We start from the raw sequence: 26,219 nt of genomic DNA on the forward strand, positions 1-26,219 counted from the left end.
TACCCCAGGCATATGGTTGCGAAGCTCATAGCTACTAGGCTATTGCGTAGACATTTTGACCATATGATCGCATTTTTATTGATGTATGAAAGTTTTAAGAATGCATAGCACATTAATGCCCATCGTAATTGGTCCAATGCAATTATTTGTAGGCTAATTTTGAATACTTTAAATTATCAATTAATATAATTTTAAATATGGAAAGCATAAAAGTCAAATGAACAACAGCTAATACTTCATGTATGCTGTTTATGTAAGATGCACAAATGCTTTACTTTTCATGGTGAGATTAGATTATCATTTGCAAATACTAAAGAGACACAGATAATTTGAATTTTTATGATTTTTAAATACCGCCATATAATACGCACAGAAATCAGGGGAAAAAAAGTAATAACTTGTGAAATCATTATTTTTCTGGATTGAACCAAAGAAAGGCTGAAATAGCTCATTTTACTTACTTATTATATGCAGGTTCCAGCCTCATTCGACTATAATCATACAATCTGCGAAAGCTCTGGCAGAAAACGGGACAATCAGTACATTGTCAACAATGTTTCCCATTGTAAATATGGGCAAAAAAATTATTAATTATTTATAGAAATTATAAATATATATTAAAAACTTGTCTGTTTCGGTGTCATAAACACGTCAGTTCACACTTCACGCATGTAAAACAGATGAAATTCAGAAAACAAAAACAGTAACTCATGACAAATGACAGCATTCAATTGGATTGCTTCACACAATAATCAGTTTGCAGCCACTAAAGGGTTCTGGATGCTATTGTCTTGGTGCACACCCTGCCTTGCCTTTTGGGCTGTTTCAAAGCAATGGAACATTAAAAATTTGACATGCTGTGCCATCTGCACATCTGTTTAAAGGACTTAAAGGTGTCTGTATTTGTGGCCACACACCCAGGCTATTATTGCGAATGTGGTGCGGTGTTTACTCGTCGAAAAGTGTCCTCTTCAGTAAGTATTAGTATATTGTGTTTAATTTTAGGAATCACATAAAGCCTGGAAACAATTAGGGAATCTTTAACAGGAATAAATGCAAAAATATAATCTTGATGATATTGCTATTTCGTGGATATGCACCATACACCAAGCACACCCAGAATATTTGCCCCTGGCTGATATGGTAGGAAATCAGTTGAATAAATTTATATGAAATAAGAAAGAAATTAATCAAAACACCAAATTAGCTGTATTCAAGATGGTGTTCGGACAAATTTTAACTTATGGATTTGAGAGCTCAGTTAGAAATAAAACACTTGATCAAAGATCGGAGACCTCTGATATGAGAGTTCTGAGAAAGATTAGTGGAGTGAACAGATGGTCAATGGCAGTATCACATTAAAAATTAGGATATTAAGAAAGAACTTGCCATTGTTAGCATTCAAGAATGGGTCACTAGAGGTAATCTCTGGTGGTATGGTCACTTAAACAGAATGGGAGAGGAAAGATTAGCAAAACAAATGTTCTTTGCCAAGTTGGCAGGGAAAAGACCCAAAGGAAGACCAAGATGTAGATGGATTGATACAATAAACAATGCCTTAAAAGATGGAAATATATCTGATAATATTGGAATGTTGACAGATAACAGATTAATTTGGAGGAAAATTGTAGATAGGAAGGTAGTATTGGTGTAACTTTATTTCATCTAGTACTATCATAATTATCCTGTACAGGAATCCTGTATCCCATGAGGGGTACATATCAGGAATTTGATGACTATCTACAGATAGTACTTGTGTGAAATGAATTTTGCATCTTGCAATGATTGACAAAAAAATTATATTTTTTTGTCAATCGAAAGATATGTCAATTGAAAGATATACATCTGCATGTATATCTTTCACTCTGCTGAAAAATGTACTTTCAGAATGTCGCATCATATATCATGCGATACAGAGTAAAAGAAAGATTGTTTTTTTACTCTATATTGTACACACTTTGCTAAGACTTATTGTTTTAGTATTACTATTACGTGCACCTCTAGGGAGCCCAAAGGACTCATCGAAGCAGGGCACCTACTCTGTACAGCTCTGTCTCCACCCCCTCAATCCACCAACTACAACAAACTGCAACTACACTAACACCATCTACTGCCCACCACCACCACTAGTGTTTTCACAGACAATCACAAACATCCATGCTCATGGCAGGATTCGACCCCACAACAGTTTTGGTGGAGAGCAGATATGCTAATCACTTGGTCAGTCAGGCCGGCATCCTACTTATTAGTATAGATGCATTTCCTAAAGATCCATCTTACCTAAAATTATCCACCCTACTAAAGATTGCCTCCCCTCTTCTAAAGTATTTATAAAGTTTCATCTTCATACAGTGCATCTCACTATAGAAATTCTCTTGTTGTTCATTAAATAACTAAATAATTGCTTTAGTATCCCATAATGCAAAGCATACATCCTTTCTGATGCATATAATGCTAGGCATTATGGAAATGGCCACTACTCTTACCTCAATAAAGGTCAAAACCAATCTGAGGTAGTGGCCCTTCCTATAATGTCTAGCATTATACTTATCCAAAAGGATATATGATTTACATTATGAGATGCTAAGGTAATTAATGGAAATAATTAACCTCCTTATGCAAGTAGCCTATTCGTGAAGATACTTCATGCATAAACTTTGTTAACACTTAAAGGATTAAACAAGATTATAATTTCTTATCTAATTTAACTTTCAACAATTGCCTATCTGCCTATGATCCAGGGTATTTTAACGAATTAACACCTTTTCACTTTTTGTATATGGGAAATGTATGATTTCTGCATTACCTCAACTTTGGTTCCCACTAATGGGACCTCAGTAAAGCTCAAAACCGGTCTGGGTAGTAGGGCTTCCCATAATGCTAGCATTATATATGTCCAAAAGGATGTTAATGGGAAGCTATTAGTCTCCTTATAAAAATATAATTTGTCTAATTATTATTATTATTATTATTATCGCGTAACACCTCCAGGGAGTCCAAGAACTCATCGAGAGAGGGCACCTACTCTATAACTCTCCGTCTCTACCACTCCACTAATCGCAACTACCTTCATCTACACCAACACCATCTACCGCCGATCACCAACACTAGTATTTTCACAGACAATCACAAACATCCATGCCTACGGCGGCATTCAGACCCACAGCCTTTTGACTGGAGAGCGGATATGCTAACCACTCGGCCAACCAGGCCGGCTAATTTAATTTAATGTATTGAGGTTGGTTTAAGATTGTCATAAAATAGAAAGTTGGTTCTGGATATCTAAGTGGCACTGTATATGGTTTATATTTGTATTTGTGTTCTTTTAATAGTGCCTTTTTATTGAATAGCTGAAAGGCAATGAAAGTAAGAAAATACTTTTGTTTGATGCTCTCTTCCTTATATACCATGCCAATCTCCCCTTCAGGAAAAGTATGGTAGCAGGATTATCCACCACCTGATCATGAAGTGTGTCCTGATATATTACCATCAGATTTGGTTCCATCTGGTGGCTGTCCTGCAGAATTAGCTTAGGTTTGTGGTCTCCACAGTATTCATACCTGTTAAAGGTATCACAATGCATCTAAATTGGGATCCCCCCTGTCCTGGAGACCAACTATGGCATGAGCCACTTCAGACCTCCATAGCAGGAATTCTATTTTCCATCACTTGTCAGTGTAGATTATGTATTTGTATATTTATAAATAAAAATAATAATTAAAAAATAAGTAAATAAATAAAAATAGATGCATTTCCTAAAATAAAGAGCTAAAAGGCTTCAGTTCAGTAGTGCAAAATTATATAAGTAAAGTGGATATTAGATCCAGCATTATTTCAAAGCTGAATGTAGAAACTATGAAAGTTTTATAAAGTGGATCTAATATCCACTTTACTTATATAATTTTGCATCATCAAACTGAAGCCTTTTGGCTCTTTATTTTAGTAAATACTTTTACACACTGACTGAGAGTTCACTTACAAAAATGCACCTCTCCAACATTTCAAGTTCCTTAGTAGTGAATGAGAGTTTTTGCTCTCCTAAGGTTTCTGCCTGGTCTCTGAGGAGAACCAACCAGTTCGAAACAACTGTCAGGCCAGCAAAACCTTATCAAAAACTAATAGAAAGCAAATATACAGATGCTTGGGCAGCATCTGTTTTCTAAGTAGTTCTCGCTAAGGCAGCTCATGAATGCCACTAGTGTATTCCCGTAAGCTCTCTGGTCAACTTATTTTTACGAAACTTTCATAGTTTCTACATTCAGCTTTGAAACAATGCTGGATCTGATATCCACTTATAAAATAGATATATATTTTAATGGTTTTATGAGACTTTTTTTTTTTCAGATATTTGTTTTAATGTTTTGTTGTGTTGTTACATTTTGATCCTCTAACATGTTGCCTGCATTCAAACCTTTTTGTGAACTTAAAATCCTATGCAATTATTGAAAAAAAAAAACTGAATTAATTAATGGTGAACTGCAATCTATACTTATATGCCCACTTACTCTCTTTTACCACTGTAGGTGACTAGAGGTGTATCAGTATTCACCAATGGATTCCATTCATTTCCAAGGTATACATTATTTTTTTTCTTATATATTATAATACTATAGATGTATTTTGGATATTTTATTTCAACTTTAAAGCCATTTGGTATACTTTGTCATAAGCAGTTTCCATTGCTGTAGCCATTGTGAAGGAATTTTTTTTATATGTGAATTCCACCCCTGAATATTGGTAAACCTGTAGTACATTAATACTAATACTCTGAATTGGCTAAAGGTCAGATCATTCAGGAACCCTTCTCTCTGGAAACCAAACATGGAATTTTTTTTGTCACACCACTCAAACCTCCAGTAAGCAGGGTGGTAGTTTCATGTGGACAGTGACACTCATCTGCTACCTCGAGCCATTTGCAAGCATCTATGCCCATAGTGAGAATTGACCCCTCAACCTGTTGGTTGGATAGTAAGTGTGCCATCCACTCAGCCAGCCATCTAGGAGATATAATGGAAGGCTTTTGTTGCAAGTTTTTCACTTAGTTACATTAAAGATGCCAAAAAAATTATATTCTTGTTTAATCCTTTATCCAGGTGTAAGCATATACAGTTTGTGCATGAAGCATCTGTCATGACCAGGTTACTTGCATATAGTGAATAATGACTTCATATATTGACTTAATTAATGTGAATTAATTGTGGCAATTATTTGAAGTCATTTATCATTTTTTTATCATTTCCGTTTTTTTAAACTGTAAATGATTACTGTCTTAACAAATAGTAATTGAATATTGCTGGTCAGATAATTGTAGGGTTTGGATAACTTACATCGTGCTGAACCAGAATTCATTTGATGTACTAATCCATTCACAGGATAGTTATTTGAAAGTTTATCCATATGACAGTTTAGATATACATAGTTCAGAGAGGTGTGGGAGTAAGAGCAACTTATTACATTTGAGCTACTACTACTATGACTTAGCAGAGAAATAAGCAGTTGGCATGGAATTCCCCCCCCCACCCCCAAATCTTCCAGAATACTGTACTTTTCCCCTCTCCAAAGAACAGGATGAAAATCCTAAGTTCATCTGTTTGACAGATGATCATTTGTCAAACCTTTTTTTGTATAAAACAGTACAAAGAGACTTGTTTGTTTCACTTTTGGGATAAAATTAGGTTTGGACATCTTAGAGGAATCATGGTATATCTTCTGCTATCCATCAACAGTAATAATCATATCATCTCAGTAAACAGTTAACTTATCATTGATCCTATAACAACCCTTTATCAACTTATAGGTCGCTATCATATCTCCCCTCTTCCTCCTGTCCACCAGACTGCAAATTACATCTTCTCAATCTTTCTTCATACTCGACATTCCAGAGGTCAGAAACTACCTTAGTCAGTTGCCTTTGGACCCTTTCCAACATTTCTTCATCCTTCTGAAAACCAGGTGACCAAATCTGGGCACAATAATCCATGTGTGGATTAATCAAAGCCTTATACAAAGGAACAAGAATCTCCATACTTCTACACGTCAGTGTCCTCCACATCATTCCCAGAAGCCTTTGTGTTGTCTTCACAATTTTAGCTATGTGTCCCCTAAATTTCAGATCCTTATCCACTATCACCCCCCAGATCTCTTATTTCTTCCACCTCCAACAATATATCCTCGCCAAGCATAAATTCTGAATCCCATCTTTGTTTTCCAAATTTTAAAACCTTACATTTTGGAACATTGAACTTACATTTCCCTGCCCAATCACTCAATTTATTCAAGTCTTCTTGCAAGGTCACAACATCTTCACTACTCTTCATGGTTTGTCCCAGCTTTGCATCATCTGCAAACAACTGAATATCTCCATCCAAATCTTCACCTATATCATTAATATACAAATTAAACAGTAATGGCCCTAAAACAGACCCCTGAGGCACTCCACTGGTGACTTTCCTTTTCCTATATATCGCACCCCATACACAACTTGTTGATACCTATCAGATAGCAAGTCTCCAATCCAATGCACTAATCTAATATCCAAAACCCATATGCTCTAGTTTGACTATCACTTTATCATGAGTACTCTATCAAAAGCCTTTGCAAAATCCAAGTCTATTACTGTGTATCCTTCTCCTCTGTCCAAGGAAGCAGTCACTTTATTGTAATAAGTAAGTGGATTACTAAAACATGACCTCCCTTTAGCAAATCCATGCTGCCCATCAAAGATAATACCATTGTTGTTAACCCAACTCTGGATCCTAGTTCTCACAAGCTTCTCCAAAAACTTAACCACAACAACTGACACACAGATAGGCCTATAATTTGATGCTTGAGTTCGATCACCTCCTTTATGAAATGGGACAATCTTGCCCTCCTTCCGCTCCTTAGGAACTCAATCAAGTGCAAGACTCATATTAAAAAAATATGTCTAGGTAGGTGTCAACTCCCTGGCACATTCCTTCAGAATACATGGTGATATATTATCAAGTCCCACAGCCTTATTAACATCTAGTTTACTCAACTCCCCCATACACCTCTTGCTCACTTACAGTCAGTCTCTCATCCCCATCATCTACTGCTCTCAATCTCTCTCTCTCCATGTAGTCACGTTCACAAGATTGAAAGACCTTTATGAACCACTCATTAAGTATCTCCACCACACATTCTGCAACAGCTGTCTTTATACCATTTCTTCCAATCAATGTCATCCTTTCATAATCATCCTTTCTTTTGCTGGATACATATCGAAACAACTCTTTAGGATTCTTTTTGGCTTCATTAGCTAACTGCTGTTCATACCTCTCTTTAGCTACTCTCACCAACCAAGTCACCCTCCTTGCCTGGTCTTTGTAGACCTCATGAAATTGGTTACTTCCACTTTTCTTATGCTGCCTCCACAATGCCCTTTTTCTCTGTATCGCATGCTTAATCTCTTTATTCATCCATCTCACACCTAACTTATTTAACCTTCTCACCCTTGGAATACATTTAGACATTGCATCTAATAGATAGTTTTTGAAAATCCCCCAAGCTGCATTGATCTCTTTTCTAGCTAATCTTCATTCCATGTTACACCTGCAAGCTGTCTCCTGAGCTCTTCATAATCATCCCCCCTGCCCCTCGTAGTTCCACATATAGTCTTTTCTCACAGAGGTCCTCACACTGCTGGCAATCACCCAGGTAATCACCTCATGGTCACTCTCACCAATTGGTGAATGATTTTACACCTCATTTATAATTACATCCTCTGATGAGATGACGAAATCCAAGACCCTGAATCCTCACGTATTACCCTCTATTACATACTGTCTGAGGTAGTTAACACTCAAAAACTCAAGAAACTCATTTTTTTTTTTTTTTACTTCCAATTGCTATCTCATCATTCCAGTCTATATTGTCATAATTAAAATCACCCATAATGATCACCCTTTTCTTATTTACTTGGCTAATTTGACTATACATTTCACTATCACCACCACCATCCACATTACCTGGTCTATAACAACATCCCACCAAGTATTTGATTCCATTGACCTCTATCTCACACCATACTGCCTCAAAACTACTGGCACTATTTCCCTCTTGCAATAGAGGGAAATAGTGCCACTCGCCCCTCCCTTTTTACCCCTTCTACCCTCATGAAACACATCATACCCTTCCATCTCTATTCCTGTCAGGGTGTCGTCCTCTTCCAACCATGTCTCCGACAATCTTTGGGTGAACAGATGCAATTAATGCAACCATTTCATCTGCCTTGTTTCTTATACTTCTAGCATTTGTATACAAACACAACAGCTCATTTCTGGATCTACAGCTATTTCCACTGATACCGCCCACTCGATGTGATCTCTGCTTGACTGGGGCCATTTCCCTTTCTGTGTCTTCATTTTAGAATCCTTTTCAATTCCAACTGTTTCCTCTTGATCCCTGGTCATCCCATTCATTTCCTGCCTACACATGCTCTCACCTCCTCTTGGAGCATCCACCTTTCTCATGCTGTGTACCCCTGTCCACCCTGAGCCTCCCCGTTTTCCTGCTCCTCTTGCACACCCATTCTCTCATTTTCTATACTCATACCACTCACTTCCTCATTCATAACCACCTCTTCAATCTCTCCTGTTAATATCTGCTTTAAGCTTCCCATCATTTTGCTTAGGTAGAGAAACAGTTTTTTTTTTTTTTTTTTGTTAGTTTTTTTTACTGTTTCATATGTGTAGTATAAAAATGATGTAGCTAAATTTCTGTTTAGCTATTCAACTGTTTACAGGGAATGTGAATATAATAAAATATCTGTATCACCTCTTTCATAATACCCATTTATAAATAGAGATAAAATTGAATGTAACAATTTTGGAGGAATTTCCCTACTGAGTGTTTCTGGTAAGATTATATTATTATTATTATTAAACAAGACCCCATGGAGTCAAAGACTCATCTAGGAGGTCCCTTTATCTCACACACATCTCATCATACCTTGTCTTAAATACATTCAAACTCCTTGCAGACACCACACTCTCAGACAAGGCATTCCAATCACTCACAACTCTGCACGAAAAAAACCTGCCTCTCACTCCCCTACTCACACCCTCTTTATACAGTTTCCAGGGATGACCTCTGGTTCTTCCCTGATCTCCCACTATTCTCTGTAGAACTTCTCCACCATTGATCCTATAACAACCCCTTACCAACTTGTAGGTCTCTATCATATCTCCCCCTCTTCCTTCTCTCCACTAGACTCTGCAAATTACATCTTTTCAATCTTTCCTCATACTCAACATTCCAGAGGTCAGAAACTACCTTAGTCAGTTGCCTTTGGACCCTTTCCAACATCTCTTCATCCTTCTGAAAACCAGGTGACCAAATCTGGGCACAATAGTCCATGTGCGGCCTAATCAAAGCCTTATACAACGGAACAAGAATCTCCCTACTTCTACACGTCAGTGTCCTCCACATCATTCCCAGAAGTCTTTGTGTTGTCTTCACAATTTTGGCAATGTGTCCCCTAAATTTTAGATCCTTATCCACTATCACCCCCAGATCTCTTATTTCTTCCACCTCCAACAATATATCCTCGCCAAGCATAAATTCTGAATCCCATCTTTGTTTTCCAAATTTTAAAACCTTACATTTTGGAACATTGAACTTACATTTCCCTGCCCAATCACTCAATTTATTCAAGTCTTCTTGCAAGGCCACAACATCTTCACTACTCTTTGTGGTTCATCCCAACTTTGCATCATCTGCAAACAACTGAATATCTCCATCCAAATCTTCGCCAATATCATTAATATACAAGTTAAATAGTAATGGCCCTAAAACAGACCCCTGAGGCACTCCACTAGTGACTTTCCTTTTCCTGGATATTGCACCCCCATACACAACTTGTTGATACCTATCAGATAGCCAGTCTCCAATCCAATGCACTAATCTAATATCCAACCCCATCTGCTCTAGTTTGATTGTCAACTTATCATGAGGTACTCTATCAAAAGCTTTCGCGAAATCCAAGTATATTACTGTGTATCCTTCTCCTCTGTCCAAGGAAGCAGTCACTTTATTGTAATAAGTAAGCAGATTACTAAAACATGACCTCCCTTTAACAAATCCATGCTGTCCATCAAAGATTATACCATTGTTGTCAACCCAACTCTGGATCCTAGTTCTCACAAGCTTCTCCAACAACTTAACCACAACACCTGACACACAGATAGGCCTATAGTTTGATGCTTGAGTTCGATCACCTCCTTTATGAAGTGGCACAATCTTGCCCTCCTTCCACTCTTTAGGAACTTGACCAAGTGCAAGACTCGTATTAAAAAAATATGTCAAGGCAGGTGTCAACTCTCTGGCACATTCCTTCAGAATACGCAGTGATATATTATCAAGTCCCACAGCCTTATTTACATCTAGTTTACTCAACTTCCCAAACACCTCTTGCTCACTTATAGATAAACTTGAGAAAAGGCTAAGAAAAATTGCTAAAGGAAACTTGGAGAAGAACAAGATGGGTTCTGACCAAAGAAATGTTGCTAGGATCAGATTTTCACTTGGAAACAAATAGTTGAGAAATGATGGAATATAAGAGATCTGTATTTAAATTGTAGATCTGGAAAAGGCATGTGACAAAGTGCCAAGAGAGAAGCTGTTTAATGCTCTTCAATTATATGGTGTAAATGAGGTATTATATCAAACAAAATAGTCTACTATATTTGAGTTGGAAATCAGCGATTACTTGTCTCAGGTATGAGACAAGTTGCTGAACTGCAACTTGTCTCATACCTGATTTATCTTCATTGTTATTCACATATATGGATCATATTACGAAGGTAAGTGGCAATAAACCTGTTACCCAAATCGGATATGCTTATCTCAGCAATTTACTTTATGCAGATAATGTTATCATTATAAATAAATCCAGTACAACTCTATAATATTTCCTAATTATATTAAATAACTGCTGTAATAATGGTATGAAAATCAGCAATCACAAAAATAGGTAGGAATATTGAAAACATCAACTGCATCCTGAACAGAGAACCTATTTGAACAAGCAAAACATTTCTGCTGTTTAGGCACAGTTTTTAGTGAAGATGGCAAATTGAATATGGAAATAGACAACAGAATTAGCAAAACTGATATGGTAGGAAATCAAGTGAAAAAAATTTATTTGGAATAAGAGAGAGAGAAAGAGAGAAATTAGTCAAAACACTAAATTAACTTTATAGAAGGTAGTATTCAGTATGGTTAATTTAGTGTTTTGACTAATTTCTCTCTCTCGCTCTCTCTTATTAACTTATGGATCTGAGAGCTGGGTTAGAAATAAAACACCTGGATCCAAGACTGGAGACTGCAGATATGAGATGTCTGGGAAAGATTAGATGGGTGATATCAATTGCAGCATGATATTTGAAATGAGGATATTAGGAAGAAACTTGATATTGTTAGTATTCAGGAGCATGTGTTGTGAGAGAGAGATAAAGTGTTAATCTCAGGTGGTATGGTTATTTAAATAGAATAGGTAAAGAAAGATTAGCAAAACAAGTGTTTTTTGCCAGGATAGCAGGGAAAAGACTTAATAAGACCAAGGTCTAGATGGATTGACACAGCAAGGAAATGCCTTAGAAGATTGAAATATAAGATTTGATAACATTGGAGTCCCCACAGGTAACAAATTAATTTGGAGGAAAATTGTTGATAGGGAGTCAGTAATAATGTAAACTTTTTTTTCATGTAATACTATCATAATATTCTGTACAACCTTTTAAGAGTAGATATCAAAGAGTTTAATTATGATAATCTGTACCACCACTGCTTATTGGCTTGAAAAAGTTTAATATTTTGTCACTAGAGCCGGGTTTCTGGAGTATCTAATCCTTATCTCAGCCATGGTGATAATGTACAATAAATTTCTAAACCTTTTTGTGAGTAAAATTAACATTAAAATGTGTGTGTGGTTTTCAAACTTAGCTATACTCTGTAATGTAGAAATATTTTCATTGTACCTGCCTTTCTTTTTCTTAAATAAGTTTTACAGATTTTTATTGTAATAAGTATCATAATACCGATTTTCAAAATGGGAGATAAACAAAATTTTGTAGCTATGACTTAGCAATGTTATGGATCTATAAAAATTATAGATCCATAACATTGCTAAGTCATAGCTACAAAATCTTCATTATACAAAATATACAGAAATAAAATGATTGAATGACATAGCATTTTATATAAAAAAAAAAAAAGGGGGAAGCATACTATTGCTTGTCATTTGTGAGAATGAGACTCCCAAATCTTGGCAATGGATAAACAGGCATCTGATTTAAGTTGGGTGGAGTAGAGGTGCTTCAGCACTCTCTTTAAATAACTATTCAAATATAATCTGGCACCAGTGTAAAAGAGTATTGGACCAGAGAATATTGTGATCAGTGTCCACTTCCTGCTGAACCAAGCCAGATTTTTCAGTTTTATTGTTCTTGATATAAGTTACTGTTCTTCTCATAGAAAGACTTATGTATTGGTTGTACATGATTATTAAATAACTAAAGGAATTCACAGCGTATACTAGAATATAAATTAAATTAAACTTTAATATATGTTTCCAATATTTCGGCAATGTCAAGTTGCCATTTTCATGGGAACTTAAGAAAAAGACGTGCATGCAGGCACTAAAAACAGCAAATGAGGACGAAGCGAGGAAGCTACTATTTTTCCTAAAGTCCTGATGGTGCCCCCTAGTGGGCTATATTAGGAATTCTTGGCCATTGGGCTGAAGTTCTCCTGATGTACGTCTCCCAAATTTGGGGCAGTCTCATGCATCCAAATTTGTTGAGGTTTGGCATTTTTCTTAGGGCTGTGGCTGATTCCATGAATAGTCTTTCAAATTTGAACTTGCTGTGGTATATTATTGTGGCTTTCTTCCACCATATTCTGTGGATGTATCCAGAGCATGGTCTGCAAGCCCAGAGTGGCTGTACTGGTGAAACCGGATGTAGTGTCCTTGTGTTCTGAAATTCTGATATTCGCTGTCCTGCCTGTTTGGCCAAAGTAGGACAGCTTACAGCTGCAAGGGACTTTGTATACACCAGGTAGGTCTAGGGGAAGTGGTTGGTATTTAGTGGAGCAGATAAGGGGATGCCAATTTTCTATGTGGTCTGTAACAAGAGGTCAAGTCATGTTTTTTTTAGGATTTTGGTAATTTTTTCCGAGGTGCCCCAGATGAAGGGAATGGTGATGGATTTAGTATGTAATCTTTGTTGGGGGGGGGGGGGGGGGAGGATTGTGGTTTACTTGTTTTAGTATTTTTTGGATTTTTTTTTTCGTGGGGAGGAGTAGCCATTGGCTAAGAAAGTGTTAAGGATGTAATTTAGTTCAGTGGTTAGGGGCTTTGTCATTTGAACAGATTAGTTTAGCCCTGCTGTATAGTGTCTTAATAACTCCATATTGTTGTGAGGTGGGGGGGGGGGAGAGAACTGTTGGTGAATGTATCTGCCTGTATGGGTGGATTTTTCTATAAATTGAAAAAAAACCAAGTTTCCATCAGGCTGGTGGGTGACTAGTGTGTCTAGGAAAAGGGAGGCTGTTGTTTTCTGCTTTTTCCAGGGTGAACGTGATTCTGGGGTGTTGGTTCTTTAAGTGTGTTAAGAAGGAGAGGAGTGTATCAGTTCTTTCGCTTGGTTTGAACAGTGGGAAGGAGCGATGACAAGAGGCCATCCCTGGAAGTTACGAAAGGAAACTGTGAGCAAGAGGGTGATTAGTGGTTTCTTTGCATGGAGGATGGTTGAACCATGGAATGCATTGCCTGATTGAGTGGTGAGAGTGAGAACGGTCAATGAGTTTAAGGAGTGGTATGATAGACTTTGTGTTTTCTTAGGTGGGACCCCCCCCCCCTCGATGAGTCTTGATAGACTTTGTGTTTCTTAGGAATGACCTCCCACGATGAGTCTATTGACTCCATGGAGGCCTGAATAATAATAAAAAATACCAGCCGAGGAAATAATGATCCTGATTGAACGTGGGATCCGCCACCTTCCAAACCACATTTGCCAACAATATTAGACTGGATGTAGCCTGTGTCTCACCAGTGCAAAACCACCAAAAACCAACATATCCAATAGTGAATATAAGGCTCTACAGAAAATGAAGAAAAACAAAGAAATAGTAATCACCAAAGCGGATAAGGGGAATGCCACCGTGGTACTCAACCAAACTGACTACACAGGTAAGCTTAACGCTTTATTATTAGATCGGGCTACTTACCTCCCCTATTGAATACAATCCCACCAACTCACAAATTAGAAACTCCATAGGCGCTTTAAGAAGGTCATTTCTTGGCCTGTGGTAGTTATTAACAAATTAAAACCATTTAACTCTAGACCCCCCCCCATGTATATATGGACTCCCAAAAATACATAAACAAAATGTGCCATTATGTCCCATAGTGGATAGCATTGATTCCCCCATGTACAAATTAGCTAAACATTTAGCCGAAGCTAAACATTTCCCTGCCCTTGGCTCACACACTATACTGGCAACACACCATCACACATAAAAAACTCTGCCCACTTCAAAGCCAGTGTAGAAACCCTTACACTCCAAGAAACTGACATAATGGTCAGTTTTGACGTCTCCTCCTTATTCACAAATGTTGCACTCCCGGAAACCTTAGAGCAGTGTTTCTCAACCTTTTTTGGATCATGTCTCACCTCAACGTCTCAAAGATTTTGATGTCCCCACCTCTAGCATAATAGTCAGCCAAGTTCTGAAAAAGTATAATATAAATATGTACATGTACATTTTCTAATTGCCCACGTTGAGAAACACTGCCTTAGAGCTAATCCAAGCTAAATTTCCTCCTGATATCTCAGCCCTATTTCAGTTCACAATGAACTCAGGCTGTTTCGTTTGGCAGGGAAAATTCTACAAACAGATATAGGGGACAGCCATGGGTTCACCACTTTCCCCACCCTTGGCCAACTTCTTTATGGAGACTTTTGAAGAGAAAATCTTAAACTCTGCCCCATAAAAACCTACCATACGGCTTTGCTATGTTGATGATCTGTTTGTTATTTGGCCATATGGCTCTGATACACTCCTCTCCTTCTTAACACACTTAAACAACCAACATCCCTGGAATCAAGTTCACCCTGGAAAAAGAGGAAAACAACAGCCCCTCTTTCCTAGACACACACTAGTCACCCGCCAGCCTGATGGAACCTTCTCCTTGGTTTTCTCAGTTTATAGAACATCTACCCATACAGGCAGATACATTCACCAACAATCCCCCCCCCCACACAATAATATGGAGTTATTAAGACACTATACAACAGGGCTAAACTAATCTGTTCAAATGACAAAGCCCTAATCACTGAACTAAATCACATCCTTAACACTTCCTCAGCCAATGGCTAACCCCCACCCAAAAAAAAAAAAAATCCAAAAATACTAAAACAAGTAAACCACAATCCCCCCCCCCACCACCACCACAACAAAGATTACATAGTAAATCCATCACCATTCCCTTCATCCGGAACACCTCAGAAAAAATTACCAAAATCCTAAGAAAACATAACTTGACCTCTTGTTTCAGACCACATGGAAAATTGGCATCCCTTATCTGCTCCACTAAAGACCAACCACTTCCCCTAGACCTACCTGATGTATACCAGGTTCCTTGCAGCTGTAAGCTGTCCTACTTTGACTAAACATGCAGGACAGCAAATATCAGAATTTCAGAACACAAGGATCACATCCGGTTTCACTAGCACAGCCACTCTGGGCTTGCAGACCATGCTCTGGATACATGTCACAGAATACGGTGGAAGAAAGCCACAATAATTGGATTGGACGATAGGCGAAGGAGGGGGTGATATGATTGAGACATTCAAATTATTGAAGGATTTCTATAAGATTGATCCAGAAGATATTTATGAAAATATGACTGGTGGTGAGAGGACTAGGGGCCATGCATGGAAGCTGGGCAAGAGCGTGGTTGACAAGGGTGTTAGAGCTAGGTTTTTTACTTGGAGAGTGGTGAATGAGTGGAATAAGCTTCCAGTATCTGTTGTGGGTGCAACGACCGTGAATGAGTTCAAGGCAAGGTATGATAGATACTGTGTCAATGTCGAATAGTTGTTCTTGACATTAGGGCCTCCCTCGATGAGTCTGTCGACTCCTTGGAGTTGCCCGGAACAATAATAATAATAATAATAATACACCGCAGCAAGTTCAAATTTGAAAGACTATTCATGGAATCAGCCACGTGCCTAAGAAAAATGCCAAACCTCAACAAATTTGGATGCATGAGACTGCCCCAAATTTGGGAGATGTACATCAGGATGACTTCAGCACAATGGCCAAGAATTCCTAATATAGCCTGCTAGGGGGCACCATCAGGACTTTAGGAAAAATGGTAGCTTCCTCGCTTCATCCTCATTTGCTGTTTATAGTGCCTGCGTGCACGTCTTTTTCTTAAGTTCCCAACGTGACATTGCCGAAATATTAGAAATATATATTATAGTTTAATTTATATTCTAGTATACATTGTGAATTAAGTTATTTAATAATCAAGATACTTGTTCTTGTAGCCATTTATCGACTGAACATTCTGTTTGTCCAAAGTACAAGTGTGGGTTCAATGTGAATGTGGGCATTCACATTCAGCATGGTAAACACCAGGGAGGGTGAGAGAAGGGGGCTGTTTATCTTTCATGGATAGTAACCAGGAGGAGATTTTGTGGATTGGGAAGAATGTAGGGATCAAACTTTATCTTATCAAAATGTTTGCAATTACTGATGAGATCCCCATGATGTATGTGATAAGGACTTATCGTATAGATTCATGGTTCTTAGGAATACACTTCTTAGTGTTCAGGATGCATTTGAACTTCTTTGAGGTGACGCCATTCTGTAGTATGATGCATTCGGTGTACTCATTTCTTGTTAGAGTATTCTCGTAGTTGGAGCAGATAGCACAGCTATATTAAGCAAAGATTTGAAGATGTATATTTTTTTTTAGATCAGTGATGGCTAAATTTTGTTATATATAGTGGCCTGTGGAAGTAAGTTCACAGTGAATGGATGTGAGTATTCCGGATGGGGTAGTGGAAAGGAGAGTATCCAGAAGGCTAATTTTTTATCCTCTCACTCCTCCCCAATATACATCTATTAGTGCTGCTCCAGTGGACTTTCATCCATCATTCTTTTCATTTTCACTTTGCATGATTTAAAATATGAGAAGTTGCCTAACATCTTTTACAATCTGTAAACTCACTGAATCTGCATCTGCTCTTTTATTCCATCTGACTATTCTGTGGAACAACCTCCCATGTGAAGTTTTCTCCATCTATGCTCATGTTCATAGAGAAACTACATAAATATAGTTTTTAGTAGTTAAATGGTCATTTTCATTGGTTTATCATTACATATTTTGTATTTCATGATCTATCATTCCCACGGGTTTCTGTATAATGTAATAGTTGCCCCTATTGCATTAGAATTTTTTATGTTATAGACAGCAAAAACTAATTTTTGCATTTTCATGCTGAGATCACTATGGCTAGTTATGTGCAGTTAACACCTGTAGTCAATCTACTGTGGTATGACTGCTGTCGAAAGTGAAGGAAACCAGATCTTCTGAAAGAAAGAAGGGGACAGGATGGAAGCTACTGTCTATGCAATGCTAAAAGCGAGTTCTAAAGTGATTCTGCCTCAAAAATTGCCTTACATCATCTGGAGAATAGAAACAGGACTGGGAAGAACAAACAAGAGTTGTTGCAAGTTCTGTAACTGTCAGGAGAAGACTCATTGGAGAGGGACTGATAGCTGCATCCTAAAAAGAAGTGCTTGTTAACCAAAAAAAAATGAGATGGGCTCAGTTAAATTTGTGTAAAGAGCATGCCATGTGGATCCCCTGATCAGTGGAAAAGAGTAATTTTTTTCTGATGAAAAAAGTTTAATCTGCAGGGTGCCAATGGCAGATAGACAGTTCGAAGATCAGGTGAAAAATTCATCCCTGTCTGTCTGGTGTCAACAGTCAAATTCTCAGCCAGTGAGATGATCTGGGGGGGCTGCATGTCATAGCATGGTGTTGGTCACTTGCATTTCACAAAAGGTTCAATGAATGCACAAGTGCACTAGAAAATTTTAGAACAATTGCTGCCTACTATCAGAGACCACTTTACTGTAACAATGAATTGCATCTTTCAGAATGACTCTGCCCCTTGTCATACGACAAAAAGTGTAAATAATGCTATTATATTGTATATAACCCTAAAATGTACTAAATTAAATACCATACTAATTTAATTTAGTACTATTTAGTACTTAAAAAGCTTTAGTTTTTGTTGCCAATGCCAATTTTTGTCAATGAACATTCAATTCAGTGACTACCATGGTCAGAAACAGCCCAGATCTCAACCCCCCCCCTTGAGAATTTGTGGTACCAAATGGAGATTGAAATACACAAGAAGGCAAAAACACTTTGGGAGCTCCAAGAAGCCATTATGAAACCATGAGTTAACAGTCGCATCCATCAGGAAATTGATTTGGTCAATAAAGGCAAGAGGAGTTTTTTAGCTTTGAATGTTAGTAAAACTGTGTAGTTCAACTAAATTCTGATACCAGTATTTGTTCTTCCAGTGAAAATATTACTGTCAACTCCAGTTTGAAATATTTGCAGATTTTTCAGGTTTGTTGTCATTTCCTAATTATGTTGCCTTAAGAGCCAAATATTAATCAAAAATAAAAATGTTATATTACCTTCTTCATTATTTGTGACAATTATCTCTTTTCAGATAGGCATTCAATGTTAATTACCAAAAAACAAAAAACATGGTTACAGCAGGTGATGTGGTTTCTATGAACATGAGTGTATAAAACAGACTTCCATCTTTTCAGAAAGAATATCAATAAGTCACTTGCCTATAGAGAGCAGCTTTATGCAATAGATTCTGCAGTCTCTTTTTATATAAATCCCTCCTTAATGTCTGAATTGATATAGTGTTACTTTTGTCTTTATTATTATTATTATTCAGGCCTCCATGGAGTCAAAAGACTCATCGTGGGAGGTCCTTTCTAAGAAACACAAGTCTATCAAAACTCATCGAGGGAGGTCCCTCCTAGGAAACACAAAGTCTATTATACCACTCCTAAAATGCATTGACCATTCTCGCTCTCACCACTCTATCAGGCAATGCATTACATTGTTCAACCATCCTCCATGCAAAGAAACCACTCCTCGCCCTTTTTCTCACAGTTTCCTTTCGTAACTTCCAGGTACAGCCCCTTGTCATGACTCCTTCCTGCTATTCAACCAAGCGAAAGAACTCCCCAGAGTCAACCCTGTAACCACCTCTCAAAAGTTTAAAAGTCTCAATCATATCACCTCTCCTTCTTCTATCCACCAAACTCTGCAGTCCACACTCCCTTAGCTGATCCTCATAACTCACATTGTACAGTCCTGAAACCATCTTTGTTATCTGCCTCTGTACCCTTTCCACGGTTAATTTATCCCTTTCAAATCCTGGGGACCAGATCTGAGAACAATAGTCTAAGTGTGGTCTGATCAGAGTCTTATACAATGGAATGATAACCCTTTTATATCTACAAGTCAGTGTCCTTCTCATTATTGCAGAAATCCTCTGTGTTACCTTCACTACCTTTGCAATATGTTCCCTAAATTTCAGGTTTCTATCAGTTTTATATATATAGTCATTTTATGTTATGTTAGTTTATGTTAGTCATAAAATAAATGTTTTAGTTATTAATAATGTTGCAGTTGCCACCTGTATAAATCAAGTAGCAAGCAGTGGTGTCAGTTCTTCCTTTGATGCTTTTTCATTTTGGTTGTCTAATATTAAGAGCCTAGCTGTAGTGTGTTTTTGGTGTGATATCTTGTATCTTTCTCCGTACACTTAATTTTTTTTTTTTTTACACGTCTCACCTCTAATATGTCTGCCCACTAAGTCCAGTATTTATGGTCTGGAATATTAGTGGTAAGGAAATCAAATGTTATGTAAGTTATTTCATTTAAGGCCTCAAGCTGTATGTATAGATAAATTTGTCATCTATGATTCAGTGTAATGGTTATAAAATTGTAGTATATAATTTTAGAAAGTAAAGAAATTATTTGGTTTACTTATTAGCTTTATTTATATATATATATTTTTTTTTTAAGGTTTATTTCAAATATTCTTATCGTGAATTTGAGAATCATATTCGTAAGAAATTGAATAATCTAAAATACAAGAAATGACCAATCATATTCAGAAGGTAAGAAATTTTTAGTGTTTCTAATATTACCAGTAAAGCTTCTTAATAAAGTTTTATTTTACTTTTTTTTCCCCCATAATTAGTTAATTCTTCTTAAAACATGCTAGAAATATACAATACACAGTTCAGGTCATACACATTCGGTTTTGTTGTTTCCGGCCATTACCTGAGCATTACCTTATATCAATGTAAATGTCAAGTCATTAATCTTGTTCTTTTGTTAATCCTCATAATGCTAAAGATCTGCTGAAACAGTGGGGGGGGGTAATTCTTAATACACAGACTGACTATGATCACTTTCTCTTTCTGCCTTATGCCTTTTTTGTGGGCAGGGCTTCAAAAATTTTGTGCTGGTTCACCAGTGAGGCAAATATCTCATCAGGTGTCAGCCTGGGTGGAGTGTCAGTATTTTTGCTAATTCTCCCAAACAGAATGGCCAATATTCTCCCAACTTCTGAGCACACTTTTTTCTCAAATCAAGTGAGCTTTGGTATTTTATAATTATGTTCTTTGGCACATTCCTATATACTGTTGTCATGCGGATGTGCTGCATGCATTTTAGACTGTGATTTTCAAAGATCTGCTGCTTCTGTACTGATTGTGTATCATGTATATATGTATATTAAAATGTTTATTTTAAAGTGTATATTATTAAATATCATTAAATTTATATTAAAATATATAGTAAAATTTTAAATTATGCATCCCTAATAAACTTGACATATACAATGTTGACAAATACAAATTTAAGAATAGCTAAGATATTCACTGTTATTGTACCTTGCGTGGATGTAAATATTTTTTCAAATTTTTCTTTGTTGTTTACTTTTATTATATTTCATTTATTAGTGTTATAATTTAAATAAAAAAAAAGTATTAAACAAATTTGGGTCCTTTTTTTTTCCTATAAAAATTAAGTTGAAAAAAATTCCAGAAGCATGGTTTTTGCAGTTGTTTGCACCATAAAAAATATAACACTGCATACGTTTTTTTTTTTCCTGCTATTTCCTTGATGCATGCAGTACATTTGTTTTGTATATTTTTGGCAGACTATAAATTCTGTGTGTATAATGCAATAAATACACAAAACAAATGCACCACTGCAACTGATAGTTGAAGAAATCAACAGCCCTAATTATCACTTTGCCAAGAAACTAGTGCAACACTCAAGGAGTTGGCAGGTCATTCCCTCTCCTACATAAAGAATACACAGCACATCATGAACAGAATTAAAAATATCACACTTAACAACGAAGATTTATTAGTCATCTCTGATATAATTGCTTTTACGAATGTCCAGTGAACATGATCGTTTTCCTGTAGAACAAATTTCTCCCCATATGGATCTCTTTGCTCACATAGTTTGTTCCATCTGTTTCATGTGGCAAAATAATTTCTATCCACAAAAAAGGTGCTGCTATGGGCTCCCCCTCCCACAGCTAACTTTTACATGGAAGACTTCAATCAACAAGCTCTAAATTCAGCAAGTCTAAATCCCAAAGTTTGGCTCAGATATGTTGATGATATATTTGCTGTTTGGCCCATAGTTACCAAACATTAAATATATTCCTGGGCCACTTGAACAAACAATATAAACATATCCAGTTTGCCATTGAGATGGAAAACAATAACTCGGTTCCTTTTCTAGATGCGCTTGTCACACATCTTCCCTCATACTGTCTTTCCTTCACAGTCTACTGTAACCCCCCCCCCACACACACACACACAATGATTCATACCACCATCAAAAACTACAGATCATCAGCACCCTCAGTCACAGAGCCCTAAACTGCTATAACCAAAAAACAGTTCTCAAGATACTTCATGTCAACTACTAAAGATAAAAAAAAAATTATAAAAATGCAATAGCCATACTGTATCTTAAGGGGGATATCGAAAAAAATGGATAGAACACTGCATAAATACAATATTAAGGAACATATACCCCCCCCAAAAAAAAAAAAAATAATTTTTTTTAAAGTATATTTAGCTCATCCAAAGATCTCGTTCCTTACCTTGCCCACCCAGGAGTTTACAAAATCCAGTACACCTGTAACTTACCCTATATAGGAGAAACAGGATGCACAATGCACAATTCAAAAAGGAAAGATGAACACAAATGACACGTTAAATATCTTTATGGTAAAACAAGCCTTTCCAATCATGCTCTCCAAACATGTCACAGAATTAATTGGAAATGCACAGTCTCCACACTGCATCAAAACATGGTTTAAAAGAAAATTCAAGGTAGCTTGTGAGATGTTGATTCATCACCCTGGCCTCAACAAGAATGACAGATTAGAATTTCCAAAAGTCTGGAAAACCCATATAGCATTCAGATATAGAATGTTAGAAAACAAGATGGCAGAACCCAACATAAAAAAAAGTGGATCAGTGGACAGAACTTAAAATAAGACTGTTCAGTAGCAATTGATCTAGTTCAGCTTTTAATTTTTTTAATCATTTAATTATTTAATTAAGGGGATAATAAATCCCTCATTATTTCAAAGCAGTTATACAGGTAACTGTAACAGGCAAGCTATATCACAATATATATATATATTGCAGTGTAGCTTGTATGTGTGTCTGCGTGCATGCGCACATGTATTCCTGATGATGACCTTGATATGTAAGTTGAAATGTTGAGTGTTACTTTTCTTGGTTGCCAACACGTGCTGAAGGACTGATGACAAGAGGCCATCCCTGGAAGTTACGAAAGGAAACTGTGAGCAAGAGGGTGAGGAGTGGTTTCTTTGCATGGAGGGTGGTTGAACCATGGAATGCATTGCCTGATGGAGTGGTGAGAGCAAAAATGGTTAATGAGTTTAAAGAGTGGTATGATAGACTTTGTGTTTCTCAGGGGGGACCTTCCCTCGATGAGTCTTGATAGACTTTGTGTTTCTTAGGAAGGACCTCCCATAATGAGTCTTTTGACTCCATGGAGGCCTGAATAATAATAATAATAATCCAACCTGGCTATCACGCAAAATCACTATTATACAAATCTATATGCCAGCCTGGCTGGCCGAGTGGTTAGCATATCCGCTCTCCAGTCAAAAGGCTGCTAGTTCAAATCCTGCCGTGGGCATGGATGTTTGTGATTGTCTGTGGAAATACCAGTGGTGGTGGTCGGCGGTAGATGGCGTTGGTATAGTTGCGGTCAGTTGGTGAATTGAGTGGAGACAGAGTTGTAGAGCAGGTGCCCCCCCCTTCGATGAGTCTTTGGACTCCATGGAGGAATGAAATAATAATATTAATAATAATATGGTAATTTGGGGGCGGGGGGAACTTGTAGAATCACAGTACAATGATTATATAAAAGCACTATTTATATATAGTAATTTAAGGGGGGGGGGGGGAATCGTAAAACCGGCTATCACGCAAAATCACTATTATACAAATCTATATGCCAGCCTGTGCTGGCCGAGTGGTTAGCGTATCCGCTCTCCAGTCAAAAGGCTGCTGGTTCAAATCCTGCCGTGGGCATGGATGTTTGTGATTGTGATGCATGGAAGGTCTGTGGAAATACCAGTGGTGGTGGTCGGCAGTAGATGGCGTTGGTATAGTTGCGGTCAGTTGGTGAATTGAGTGGAGACAGAGTTGTAGAGCAGGTGCCCTCCCTCGATGAGTCTTTGGACTCCATGGAGGAATGAAATAATAATAATAATAATAATATGGTAATTTGTGGGGAGGGGGGTGAACTTGTAGAATCACAGTACAATGATTATATAAAAGCACTATTTATATATAGTAATTTAAGGGGGGGGGAATCGTAAAACCATTCAAATACCCCCGCTACTTCCATACAAATTTACACTGTTCTCAGGTTGAAAGAATAAGGTGCTTGTTTACAGACACTGATCAGGTCACCGGAATGCTGACAAATGTGGACTTTTGGTCTTGGCACCCTGTTACCACCCACAGACAAGTTGCAGATAGCAGCAGTTGTTTAGCATATGATTTTTTTTGAGGTGGGGGAGCAAACAAAGCAGCTTTTTAATACTAGTTTGCAAAAAAGATTGCAAGTGATTGCATTTATCATGATAGTACATATTCTTAAATAATGCATGTTATTTATGTTTTCCTATTTTGTAGACTGTGCCAGTTGTTTTGGGAATTGGAGCAGCTGTTGCTACTATAATTATAGTTGGCTATTTCTTAACAAAAAAGAAAAAGAAAGGACCTCCAAAATTATTGCAAGATCCTGAAGTGAAATATTCTCTTCGGCTAATAGAAAAAAAGGTGAGTTATGGAACATGTAAAGTGTTCAAATAAAAAAAATTTTAAAAATTTATTTAAAAATAAAGTTGTTATTAAAGAATAACCATAGCACATTATTACTATAAAATTTTCTAGTTTTATCTTCCAATTAATTTCCTGTAATCTTCATTCATGAGTAAAACAATAAAATACATACAGCAGCAAACAAATTAATCCAAACAACTCGAATTTTCATCAAATTTTTGGGTTTGGTTTTTGTTTTAATTCACAATAATTTTGGTTTGGGTTTTGGTTTACTAGTTTTAGTTCATTATTTTGGTTTAGTGCTGTGTGTTTTAACTAACTACAATATTTATTAATAGTGTTGTACTTTTTTTAATAGTGTAAACAAGTTGATATTCGTAGTGCTTTATTCATTTGGTGTAGCTGTAAAATGGATATATCTGAAAGTAAGTGTTTAAAAATATGTACTCTTTCTCAGCACACGTTCATGACTCATTGGGCACTGTTAATGTGATTTTGAAGAGATTTAGGGAGATGGGTATCTTTTCTCTTGACAGAAAGGAAAAAATGTGGGCAAAAAAGAAAACTACTTACTCAAGATCATTTACTAGTTAGGAAAAGCAAAATGAATCCAAGATTGTGTGCCATAGACGTAGAGACTTGGAAGCTAGTGGGATTAATGTTTTTTTTACATGACAGTCTGCAAACATTGTTGGGAGCAGGGAGGACTGCTCACCGACCAAAAAAGAAACAACTCTTGATCAAGGCTATGCAGAAAATGAAGCTCCAGTGGGTAAGAGTGTACAAAGATTGGATTGTTGAGAATTGGAAGAAGGTCATATTCTCAGATTGAGAGCCCTTTCTTTGTCCACGGAGAGCAAGTACCCTATGTTTGCAAATCAGCAGCTGAGAAGACTTCTCCTGTCCACCTTCAACAAGCTCCTGAACACCTAGCTAAAAAGATGATCTGGGGTTGTTTTACGCATGATGGTCCAGGATCACTTGTGACTGTTGAGGGTATGATGAAAAGTGACAAATACATAAAAATATTGGAGAAAATGGAGGGATGTCACATATTACTTATGCCAACTGTTATATCTGTTCTTGAAACTATTCATACTATCTTCACTCACCACCACCTTCAGTGACAATCCATTCCAGCCATGTACCACTCTACGAGTGAAAATATGAGCAAAAAAAATAACTCTGTAATTTTATTATAGAATGTGAGCAGGTTGCTCAGACATGACCTCTCCTTGTAAACCCATCCTGTACATTATAAAGTATTGATTCACTGTCAACCCATTTCTGTATGCTAGCCCTAACTAACTTTTCCAAAGTCTTCACCCCAACCCCCCTCCAAATATACTGATAGGGGCGATAGTTGGGTACATCAATCTTGGCACCATCCTTGTGCAATAAAATTACTATACATTCTTTCCACTCCTGAGGAATGTTCCCTGTTCTGAGACTCAAATTATATGATAGCATCCATGCTGATATAAAATCAATTCCTATTGCAGAATTCTTATTCAGTTTGTGCAACAGCTCTAGTACCTTCTCCTCATACATCTGTATTTCTTCATCCTATGACAGAGGTAGCAGCGAGCTTGGCGTTTGCATACACCAGTTGAAAGCTTTCAGAAAAATGAGCACTCATTAATTAACCAATTTCGTCTGCATCTGTCACCCACATACCATTTACATTTATGAGAGTTATTCTTTCATATTCA

General features: G+C 37.1%; 1 protein-coding gene across 3 annotated transcripts in view; it reads left to right on the forward strand.

Annotated features, from left to right (window-relative positions):
* The window catches only part of LOC150105848 (NADH-cytochrome b5 reductase 3-like), a 147,184-nt gene that overhangs the window by 14,111 nt on the left and 106,854 nt on the right, over window positions 1-26,219 (forward strand). For all 3 annotated transcript variants that reach the window (XM_090393620.1, XM_090393621.1, XM_090393623.1), the window contains exons 2-4: window positions 4,524-4,573; window positions 20,168-20,262; window positions 24,358-24,504. In XM_090393620.1, coding sequence (XP_090249746.1) covers window positions 20,242-20,262; window positions 24,358-24,504 — 168 coding nt within the window. In that variant the 5' untranslated portion in view covers window positions 4,524-4,573; window positions 20,168-20,241. The remainder of the gene's footprint in view (window positions 1-4,523; window positions 4,574-20,167; window positions 20,263-24,357; window positions 24,505-26,219) is intronic.

This window comes from Typopeltis vanoorti, chromosome 6 (genome assembly GCF_054136105.1).
Source record: "Typopeltis vanoorti isolate ZY-2024b chromosome 6, IOZ_Tvanoo_1.0, whole genome shotgun sequence".
Lineage (NCBI taxonomy): Eukaryota > Metazoa > Arthropoda > Arachnida > Uropygi > Thelyphonidae > Typopeltis > Typopeltis vanoorti.